This window comes from Bactrocera latifrons, unplaced genomic scaffold, assembly GCF_001853355.1.
Source record: "Bactrocera latifrons isolate USDA-ARS-PBARC rearing strain unplaced genomic scaffold, ASM185335v1 scaffold_156, whole genome shotgun sequence".
Lineage (NCBI taxonomy): Eukaryota > Metazoa > Arthropoda > Insecta > Diptera > Tephritidae > Bactrocera > Bactrocera latifrons.
In genome coordinates this window covers 119,605-131,607 of record NW_017535030.1, presented here as the reverse complement: position 1 = coordinate 131,607, position 12,003 = coordinate 119,605, and the positions used below count along the sequence as shown (strand labels likewise).

The 12,003-nt window shown below is 37.7% G+C and overlaps 1 protein-coding gene across 1 annotated transcript in view; it reads right to left on the bottom strand.

Moving 5' to 3' along the window:
• Nucleotides 1-1,305: 1,305 nt before the first annotated feature.
• The window catches only part of LOC108966131 (octopamine receptor beta-2R), a 35,435-nt gene continuing 24,737 nt past the window's right edge, over nucleotides 1,306-12,003 (bottom strand). The window contains exons 2-6 of the mRNA XM_018928895.1: nucleotides 10,593-11,359; nucleotides 7,297-7,399; nucleotides 6,908-7,033; nucleotides 5,309-5,492; nucleotides 1,306-3,638 (exon numbers count right to left, since the gene is read on the bottom strand). Coding sequence (XP_018784440.1) covers nucleotides 2,682-3,638; nucleotides 5,309-5,492; nucleotides 6,908-7,033; nucleotides 7,297-7,399; nucleotides 10,593-11,310 — 2,088 coding nt within the window. The 5' untranslated portion in view covers nucleotides 11,311-11,359 and the 3' untranslated portion in view covers nucleotides 1,306-2,681. The remainder of the gene's footprint in view (nucleotides 3,639-5,308; nucleotides 5,493-6,907; nucleotides 7,034-7,296; nucleotides 7,400-10,592; nucleotides 11,360-12,003) is intronic.

Sequence of the window (12,003 nt, the reverse complement as noted above, 5' to 3'; positions counted from 1 at the left end):
TGAAGTCTTAAATACAATCTTTTCAATCAGTTCGAACGATCGTATTACTTCTTGTTATGATGCAATTACCAAGTCAATTAAAATTTTCTCAAAATAAAAGTATTAATATATACACATATATATAATAAAATGATTTCATAATCCAGATACAAAGTGAGTCCCAAAGTAAACTGGACTTAAAAAAAAAATAAAAGAACAAATGGTTTTTTCACCAAAATCAATTTATTTTATTCAAAATAGTCTCCTTCTCCTTCAATACAGCTTTTTGCACGGTGCAAAATTAGTATATTTACTTAATGGCCAAATGCATTTYTCCGAAAAGGAAAAAGTCGCACGGTGCCATATCAGGTGAAAACGGGGAGTGGTTAATGATTAAAATGTGATTTTTGGTCAAATAGTCGTCCTTCGAATGTTGGATTCTGAGAMATTTTTGGTCGTCWGTCAATTTGTGCGGAACAAACTGTGCACACACCCACATGTTGATCGTCTCTTATATCCTCACGACCACTTTGAAAACGTTGAAACCACTCGTGCACTCTGCTACGGSATAGGCAATCATCGCCATAAACTTGTTTCATTGTTTCAAGTTTTACCAAATTTAAAACAAAAAAATTYAATGTTGGCTCTTTGTTCGAAGCTCATTTTCCCACCGATAACACAAACATACTGACACTTAAAACGCAATAAMTCCACTTCCAATCAATGAAATGTCATGAAATTCTCACTCTACAATCGATAAAGATAGCAAATTTTAACGCACCAGTGAACATGTAGATGCCAGGGGGCGCTAGATTCAAAAAGTCCTGTTTACTTTGGAACATACCTTGTAGAGTAGTATGTACGACTATAGTTCGAAATACGTACACCCAAAGATTTTTTAGCAGTTCTAATTATTATTTCAAATTTGCTTTAGGACTAAATTGGTGAAAAATTTTGATGATTTTGTACGTGCTTTCATAAAAACTGCTTTTCGTTAGGAAAAAATAACGTGAACTAAGTTAATTAGAACTCTATAAGCTGAGCTTGTTCCATTAGCAAACAAAATGAGTTCACTAGAGGCCTTCGGCAAGCCATTTACATGGAAAATACATACATAAAATAAAATATTATTATTTCGTCCATTTTTTCTTTAATTATTGTGAAAATCTCGAAGTTACTAATACGCACTGTTGAGCCGCTTACCTGCGCAACTTCGCGCTTTCGCCCGTGGCAAGTTTGTTGGAAACTTCAAATTGAAGTTGCCACGGACACTTTTATCTGTTTTGTTTTGTTGGGTTAAAGTATATATGTTATAGCAAAAGCAAGCCTTACTCTCCGCGCCCCCGCAGCTTATTGGGCTGCATTGCACCCAATTTTCAAATTGTTCATTGTTTTTCTTTTTTTGCAACACAACTTTCGAACGAACAAACGTCTGACAGCCGAAAGTTTAACTTTTTGCTTTGGCAGTTCCACAAATTYCGTGCAACTAAATTACATTAGTGCGACACACGCTGCTGCCGAGCGAATTCTAGTCACGTTGCGTCGCGGMCATTTTCGCGCCACAGCAAAACGTTTGCGGCGCATTCAAAGTGATCCCCACTACATGTGAGCTCGTGTGTTTTTCCGGTTTGCAAAGAAAAAGCAACAAAATAACGAAAACAGTCAATTTTCAATTCAACTTTGCATAGAAATATAAAAACGGACTCGTAAATATGCCAACGTTACAGATTTGAAATCAGTTTAGCGTGGCAACCGCCTCACATAAACATTCATTTAGATATTGGTGAGCTTGCGCCTATGTATTGGTGCGTGAGAGCGAGSTCGATTTGCATGCAGAGGCGTAGATGATTTCCAACTGTTGCCCTTGAGCTACTGACGCTTGTTCCAGTCCAGTAGACCTCCATATGGGCTTTTCGGCAAGTCAATGTGAAYGCTCGGTTTGATGATTTTATTCATTCGTGGGCGGTAAAACGGTTTTGATAAAATTTGAARAAGAGATCGTTTTGTTTTCGGTGGAAAAGGTAATACTTCACATTCGTTAAAATATTTAATTATGAAATGGAGCAGTTGCACCGAATTTTTTACCCAACTGCTCGACTGCATTTTGTGGAGACAAGCGGAGTTTTGCAACTGAAGCGGATCTAAATTTTATGTGGAAAGGAATTGGCCACACATTTTCAAAACTACTAAGAGWTCCCTTTCTTCAGATACTACAGTCATAACTGCAATAAGTACATTTATTATGAAAACTGCACCCCCACTACCCAAATCCTGCTTATTGTAGAAATAATTTTCTTTCAAAATATTTTCAAATAATATCCGTAATCTGATATTAGCCACAAACCTTCACAAATCCCACCAAAATTTAAAGGATGGAACATGCGAATTAATTGAGTCAACACTGTTCTAGTTGTCTGTATTATCATAATATTTAATTAATTTCAACTTTTTTATATCCAACAGTTCTCTTAAATGGTTCCGGGTTTAAATCCTAGTCAGTGCAGGGCTAAAGTGAACTGTACCCTGAACCCAGCACACAAATGCCTCAAGTAATCGCTTTAGCAGCCACGTCGCCTTACCGAATTCCAATTAAATGAACTTTAATATGGAAAAAATATTCCAATCCTTCTTCCCTCTTTCTTATTCTACACTTATTAGCTAGATATAACTATTTATACGTAACATATTTGCAGAGCATTCAACTATCGTCTTATGGACATAGTGTTCGTTGGAAATTGCGGTTTCATGGATACACTGAAGAAGCGCTTGCACGTCAGTCGCCAGAATGCCGCACGAAAATCAACACTGTAGAAGGCATAAATGAAGGGATTTATGGCGCTATTGAACCAACCCAGCCAGGTGAGTCCCTTCGCCAGCGTTCGACTTACTTGATGCTCCTCCAGGAAAGGGGTTATCAGATAGTATACGAAGAACGGTAGCCAACACGCGATGAAACCGCCGACAACAATGCTCAGCGTTTGCGTAGTTTTGTTCTCCTTTTTCAGCGAAGTGATGCGATTCGAGAGGGATTTGGCGTGGTGGTGATGGTGTTGTTGCTGTATGCGTGTGTGACGTGTCAATGCAGCTGCTTCCGGCTGCAAATGTGGCGATGTGGTCGCACTGGCTGCAGAAGCAATCGCGTTTAAGCCTGAGCCGCTGCCGCCGCCGCTGCCGGAAGCGCCAATATGATGGTGATGTCGCACGCTAAGCGTACGTGCCGGCCAGTGCTGATCACTTAAGCTTGTATTGCCAACTGCGGGAATGTTCAGACCACCGCCCCCGCCGCAACCGCTTGTCATAACGGTCGTGGTGGAGGACGATGTCGGAGTGCGCCTTAAAGACGACGGACGCGTTAATTCATAGCAACTATTCTTGGCATTCGCGGTGCTTAGAGCAAGTAGAGAGTGGCAYTGAGGTGAAGAACCACCATCACCACCACCGTTGCCATTATCATTACCACTGCCGTCAGTAGCTGCCGTGGCAGTGGCGCCAAGAGCCTCACCTTCGCACAGTATCACGTCATGCAACTCCTTGGCAATGGTTTGGTTTGAAAATGTACGGGCTGCTGCCTGTTTTCGTTGGCCCGAACTGAGYTCCTGCTCAGAGAAGTCATGGTCAATGTCATTTTCTACATCGGCGGCTGTATAGCGCTTGAACTTCTGCAAAACCAGAGCAGAGAAAAATACATAAATATCCAATTAGCTTGTTATTTTACTTAAAATTACTGAACATCTACAAAATGAGCACGAATATTAAAGTTTAGATGAGCTATTAAGGAACTGTCTCTTAATTTTGTACGTGCTTTCATAAAAACTGCTTTTCGTTAGGCAAAAATAACGTGAACTAAGTTAATTAGAACTCTATAAGTTGAGCTTGTTCCATTAGCAAACAAAATGAGTTCACTAGAGGCCTTCGGCAAGCCATTTACATGGAAAATACATACATAAAATAAAATATTATTATNCGGCTGTATAGCGCTTGAACTTCTGCAAAACCAGAGCAGAGAAAAATACATAAATATCCAATTAGCTTGTTATTTTACTTAAAATTACTGAACATTTACAAAACGAGCACGAATATTAAAGTTTAGATGAGCTATTAARGAARGGCAAAGTTCGGGTACAACCGAACATTTTATACTCTTGCAGCTTGCATGAATGAAAGCCAGGGAAATACCCTAAGGCGTTAAACGTCAGCCAGAGGATTGGAATCCAAGCAACTCATACTCTGAATCTGACTCTTGTGAAAGCACCTTACATACAATCTTTAATCATAAGGAGTAAAGTCAGCTGGATGTTGGAAAGTTCTWGTATTAGTTATATGGGGCTAGGTCAAGTTTTCGCTCAAATTTTTCCAYTTTAAACCCATGAGTAAAACACGCTATTTTCTTTTCATTTTCAACCCATTTTTGATACACAGAGTAACTATCATTAAGAAAGGATTCTCTCTGAATTTCAATTATATGACCCGTACATTGACCGATATATTCGGTCAAAAGTGAACAAGGGATACTGGGGTCCACATACTCGGTACGTAGTTGCTTTAAAAGATTTTGTTAGATTTTGAGCAAATTTTCATAAGGCCATAAGGTGGCTTACTTTAACATAATTATTATTGCAAACTTTTATTTCGTTATATTAATTACTTCTTGATTTGTGAACYGAAAGTAAAAGAACCAAATGGAACTTAAAATTGTACTGCACGGGAAGTAGGCGTGGTTACAATCCAGTTTTGCATTATGACATAGAAGTATGAGATGCCACATATTAAATTAAGTCGAAATTGGTGGTGCGGGTAGCGAGATATGAAATTTCACCAAAGGTGCCACTTCATTCTCCAGTTTTTAAGCCGTYTCATGCAATCTCGTAGGTAAAACCTACTGATTCTGGCATATTTAGTTATTTTAGTGGTTTTAACAGTACTGTTATATTTGGAGTGAGAGGAATTATCTCGCGATTTCATTCACTTTCCTTCTGTCATAGAAGGTTTTTTTTTTTTTGGTGCAGCTTTAGCTTTTAGCTCAACATATCTCAATTTTAATTCAAGTTACAGCTTACATGGGCTAACGGAAAGGCAAACATATACATATGTATGTACATATATAACCCTATATCTATCTTTACAAGTTTTGGGTGACACGTGCAACCGTTAGCTGAACAGTACTATTGTATTGTACTATTGCACTCTGTAGCAACATGTTGCAGGAGTATAAAAATGCCGAAAAGGACAACAACAATTTGTATTTTTATCTCGACATTTTCAATGTCAAAGCACATGAATTCACAATTCAACTAAAAAACACATTTCTGGAAAGACACACATTACTCACCTTATTATGGACGCTGATGTCCGTCATGTGGTCATGACGCGACGCAATAACACATGAAATTCTCGCATAAACATAAATCATAACGGCCATCGGAATGAAGAATGAGCCCATGGCGGAGAAAATCACATATCCTTCGTTCTGATTGTAACGGCACTCGCTTAGGTCGCGWCGCCCTGGCTCGTACCTGTTTGGTCGTTGCAAAATTTGAAAATTATGCAGACTTTAAATTGAAAATTACATAAACGGTTTTATCTAAAGTACACACATCCGCACATAGCAAAAGAAAAGCAAARTTATTGAAAGAAAGACAAAAATTGATGACCCTGTGATTAAAACTAACTAATGCTGAGATTATAAATCTGACTCTGATATTTTTCAGATTGATAAAATGTCAACCGTAGGCATTGAAGCTCATGTATTCGGTAGGATACTTGCAAAGTTWTAATCCGATTTCGACTATTTTTGGAGGTGAGAATGCAAACCTTCAATATAATTAGTATGCACAGTTACTTTTCGATAATGTGGGTTCTGCTAATGTAAGGTGAAAGAATCATGTGGAATTTAGAATTGAGATATACATATGAGAAGTGGGTGTGGAAAGTATAAATACCCTCMATGGGTATTTGCAGGGAATTGGTCTAGACCACACTCTAGAGGTGCATGAGATATGTGCTAGGTGTAATGTAGGGTGTAGGGGTCGTTTCTAGGTTTACTCTATAAAAACCCCCCGAGTAATAGGTTTCAAATAAATTCGTCAATATTTAAAAAAAGATTAAAAAGTTGAGTTTGCCACTCCAATTCCAAACATGGTGGATTAGGGTGAGAAAAAAATATGACTTGATGGGGCAAAACGAACTTGAAATTAGTGCTCAACTACCGCAAAAACATATGAAACAGCAGGTTTGGTGAAAAGAACCCCTAAAAATTTCTTTGGTGGACCTGTGCTATTTTCAATGTGAAGTGCAATATTTTGTGTCAAGAAATATCTACCAATAACCCAATCGGTTAGCAAATGTCGAAGTTATTCAAGATTACACACACACACTAAACCATTTTTATAAGCCGGGAGTAGTTCTGTTATGGGCCAAGCATAGGGTCAAAAATGTGGAGGTTATAGATGTAACCAAGCATATTTCTATACCTATTCCTAAAAGAAGTTTACATTATAGTGCAGAAAACCATAAACATCCATGTTAAGACTCTGCTAGTTTGTTTTCACTGATAAATATGATAGAAAATCAAGGAGCCTATCTCKAAAGTAAACTGCTTAAATACTAGCAAATATTCCTTTCAGCTCTTTTATTTTGAAAGTTATTTTCCGAAATAAAACTTCTCAGTAATTGAAAAGTGATCAAAAAACCTTTTCAAAAGTCATTGCGAACTTTATATTTCCTAACAATGCCATATTCATTAAACGTGTGCCCCACTTTAGTTAAAAAGGAACGTTCACATCCACACTTCACATAATAATGGTCGGGCAGTGAGAGCTTTTTGGACTCTTCAAATTTAATCAAGCAATGTACCTTTAATGCCCGCCAGACAATTTGTAAAAAGTACAATCGCACCAGCAACTACACATCCCCACTCACACATACTTACCAACCCAACATTGGCGGGCACGTGATAGCCAAAGCCAGGACCCAAACAACCAGAATCATTATGAACGCCAATCGCTTGGAGCGTCTTCTGCGTGAATAGGTCAGAGGTTGCGTAACGGCCAAGTACCTAAAGCAAACAAAAGAACAAGGTAGAGGATACCTAAAGTGAAAGTGGCTTATAAAAATTAATGGCATTGATAAAAAAATTTCAAATGTTGCTTTTTCGATGATCATTTTCAAAAACAAAARGAAACAAAAAWAAATTCATTTYCTCAAATTCATTCTTAATTAAAAGTTCCATTTAACGTTTCGACATACTCAAATATTTAACGGTTRATTGCATAGTATGACTTGGTCATTAGGCGCTCGTTTGCCCCTACTCGTACTTACCTGTCGACGCTGATGGCGCACAGGCTCAGTATGGATGCCGTACAGAGCAGCACATCCAGTGATATCCAAATGTCGCAGAGCACCCAACCCAGACGCCAGGAGCCTGCAAAGAAACGAAGTGCCAGGAACCTGCAAGTTAAGTGATTTCCTCGCAGGCAAAGTWCCAATAACTTTGGATTAAAAGTTTMKACAGAAAAATGCAAAGTAAACCGAAATAAAAAAGGGCAAAGCAAACCGAAATAAAAATAAAAAGAAACACCACCGAAAATASGAGAGGTCGAAAACTATAATTTTTCTCCTAAGAGTCTCTGAAAAGGTGTTTATGTGTTGTATTGTCCATGGATAAAAAGTGAGATGAAAATGGCAAATGTCTTGTTTTTTTGGCAGCGCTGTCATAGCGGCGCATGGTGACAATACCAAAGTTACGGTTTTTTTGAATGCGAACAGATCTGTTGTTTCAACAGAGCATTAGTGCGGAGCAAAAMCGTGAACTATTCAAAGATGAGCTGAGGTTTTAAGGTTAAAGGAAGCGCTGCCGAGTTAACAGAACGGTGATTTYATAATACATATAGATTACTGGGGAATCAGTAGGCTACCATGGCATTTATTTGAAAGGGCCCTGTCGACGAACTGATTGAATTTTAAATTATGARTTTAAATGAAYATAATATGTGCCAAAGCTATTAGAWTTTATAACTTTTTACTTAGGATCTCATAGATGTTGTTGCATCGACTTAACAYATTTTCGTTAATATTTTGGGTATGAAGCGTCTCTATGCTGGACTCGTACCAAAAGACCGGAATCTTTTTCTTTGGCTTAGACTAACCTGTCATGAACTTTTCTACACCGAAGAATGTACATTAAGCAACAATATTTGTAACTCCCAGAATGAATCGTTGGCGACACAAGATAGTACATTAATAAATAATCAGCGTGCCAGCTGAGTCAATTTAGTCACCTCCGGCTTTCGCTTTACATACGCGAACTAGTCCCTCAGTTTTTGAAATATTTATGTGAAATTTTGCACACGCCCTTTTCTTACTAAGCTGCTAATATTTCCAAGTCGGAGGGTATTCCAGCGTCGGGGAGCCGAAGTTAACATTTTTGTTGATTTCTAAAGTTTTCGAAAGCATAAACCCGTAAAGTTATCTTCCAGTTGCACATGCTAGCAAAGTAAAGTTTGGCATAAGAATTCTTTGACTTGAAACGGACAGGKGTCGACGTAAAGTACATATGCTCACGTAACGAGCTCACCTCCCGCCGGCGTATTGTAAGCTTGCCAATCAAGAAACCTTTATGGCAGAACGAAGCGAATTATTTTTCGAAAACATCAACGTTTTTCACCTTGTACCCAAGGGTCGAATGGCGAAAACTTTTATTATGCGACAAAGGGTTATGTTGCTCAACATGCCAGCCTTTTTATACACCTGCAATATGTTGCTAAAGAGTTTAATAATTTTGTGCCCACAACTCGAGACGGATATAGGCTGTATATATAATATTGTTTAGATTCCGGTCTTCTGGTTGACAAGGCAAGAGTATAAAATCCTCGGTTGCACCCGATCTTGGCTCTTCCTTACTTGCTCTTTATTTACTTTATTTCCGTGAATACAAATGGAGTGAGAATAAGAATGTAGTCGCAAGTTTCACCTTTAGAGGGCATAAAGAATGAAATATAAAAATTTTTTAACACAAAAATTGAGTAACGATGCAAATCGGCTTATTGTAATAAAGAGAAAGTTGAAAAGTTCAGTGTTGAATGGACTTCTTTTCTTTTTTTCTCTGTTCTACGTTCAACCCATTACTTCTATGTATGCATCCTCACTATTTGCATACAAATGTACTGTTATCCCCTTAAAAGCGAAACACTTTTGGCCGAATTACTAGAAACCAAAGTTGAATTTTAAAACCAACGTCGTCTTTGTTAGCACAAATATTTAATCAATGAGCTGTTAGCACTGGATTCACATGACCCAAAGCTGAAACTCTTCCCAAAAGTATCACAGAGTGGTATTTGTATCGGAAAAATAAAGTCACTASAATCAGCTTATTATGTAACATACATATAAGTACTATATGTTGGTATAGTAAACAAGGAAAACGTAAAATGGAATTTAAAATTGTGTTATATATCGCCCTTTGAAAATAGTTTCAGATATGAAAGTTTTCGAAATCGGATAATAAGTTCTCAAGCCCTCTGATACCGAATAAATGAACCCCAGTGTCTGTGGATGTTATTTTTCCGAGTACCGTCATAACAATGTGGCCTTATGTACAAAATAGGCAAAATCGTGGTAATATTTCCMTTAGATAGAGATTTTGAACTGTCTGGTTGCCTTTTTATCTCATACATCGGTCAAATGTGCGTTATCTCAACTGTGTTTTAAAATGAATTAAATTGGGTGTATACTTTCTAGCTCCCTTATACCTAATATTAAGATGTTCAAAAATCCGGTTGACTTTATGCCTTATTTTATTGGTTACTATATGAGTTAAAAAATTGAGAAATAGTATATAAAAGTTAAGGAAATTGATAGAGTAGAATGGGTATTTCCCTAGGCCCCATATACCTATTATAAGAAATTCAAATTTCTGCTTGGCCTTATACCATATACATATGTATGTCTAAGTGCGAATAATACTAGATATATAGACTATATCTTAATACAGAAAATTTTCGAAATCGGTTCATAATTTTCGGCATTCTAACASACTTTATTACCAATATATCGGTCTGTGTGAGTTATCTTTATAACTGCGTGGAAACATATTCTGGAGTTTACTTGAGTAATGCAATCAGTCCAGATTTTCTCTGGTAGGGGTTTTCCTATATATCAAATAGAGTTTAGCCTCTTTGGTAGAGGTAATGTATGTATGTTTATATTTCATTTAAGTTAATTAGGTTGATTTAATATAAATATCTCGGGCACAAAGCAAAATAAAGAAATGAAACTTAGCGAGTGTATGACTCAAGTTAGGAGATTGAGCTAGTAAATATGATTCGCTATTTCGTCGAAAACTTATTGTTGAATATTTGCATAGAATGTTTTGTTATAAACAGCTGAAAGCACATTCCTTGGCCAACATTTGTTGATTGTTTCGATAACAGTATTYCGGTAATTTTGAATTCAGAAGATTAAATCTTGTAATGAATATGATTCATACTATATWCTTCCATACATATGTATGTAGGTAAGTATGTAAATACGAAGTCAATATTAGAGTTGGCGCAATCATTTTCGACATAATTGAACGGAAATATCATTGGGCCGTCATTTCTCGTAATTTGACTCACCTATCAGGTGGACAGCTACAGCGGGTGGCATCACAAATATACCCACCAGAAGGTCAGCGATGGCCAAGCTCATAACGAAGCAGTTGGTGACGGTTTTTAAGCGACGCGTTGTTATGACGGCCAATATAACGAGAGTGTTGCCGATGATGGTAACCACAATGAAAGTGCTGAAGACAGCAATTAGACAAATGCCCTGCCACGACAGCATCAGGTCGTAGAACCGCGCCCATTCCTCGTCCGCGTCAATGGCAGTTGCGACGTTATTAGTGTTGTTGGCCATAAACCCCGTTTGAAGCGGASTGCTGTTGTTGCTGCCGCTGGCGGGCGTTGCGGTGGCGCTGACAGCTGTCGTCAGCAAGAGTGAGCGATTGATGTCTTCCAGGTTTTGCTCGTCATACATGGCCGCACTCGTGTGTGTCGAATCAGTTAGTGTTGTCACTGTGTTTATTGTGGGTGCATGTAGCAGCTGCGCGCTACTGTTGCCAGTGTCATAGGKACTATTGTTGTTGTCGTGGCGATTGGCGCTGTAATACATCGCATATGGCATTTTTTGTGCAATTCGATTGTGAATTTCGTTACGCGTCATCATTAACGGGACATTATTAGCGATTTTGKGCACCGAGTTATTTCCATTGCCATTCTTCATTCCAGCTGGCATTGTCCAGATGATGGCGAGTAGGTCTTCGTCGGAATTTGCGTCGGAAGGCCGAACTCTCATTATAGACACTAATTTGCCGCTTTCAAAGTCCTCAGTTTGACGTTTGATACTGAAATGGAGAGTGAAATCATTCAAAATTTKACTTATCAAAAAAATTCGTATATWTGTACATATSCATTTATATGTATRCATGTATGTATGCTCGTTTTTATAAAGATACTTTCACCCACATGWTGTCGCTGCACGCAAATCCTTTTCAACACATGCCACTCTCGGCTTTGTTCTTGACCGAATTTGAAGCTTGTCGGCCTCCGCTAACGGAAAACATCTGCTGTGGCCGACTATTTACATACATATGTACATGCATATATATACAGTTGTGTTCAAAATAATAGGAGTGCATCACACTATAAAATTCAAAGTTATGTTTTTTAACAACAACAAGAATTTTACTAATATATTTTTTGTCTACGAATTGCTCATTTTATGCAGTCTTTTTAAGCACTTTTAAAGTTTTAGTAATACACAGTAAATGAAACAAATAAATAAATTGTTTAAATAAAAACCTCAATAATTCGGTGTTCAAAATAAAAGGAGTGTATCACAAAAATCAATAAAACTAATAAAAAACAAGTAAGGAAGGGCTAAGTTCGGGTGTCACCGAACATTTTATACTCTCGCGTTTTATTTCGCTATCATCATTGGTTCCTAATGTATATATTATACAGAGAAGGCATCAGATGGAATTCAAAA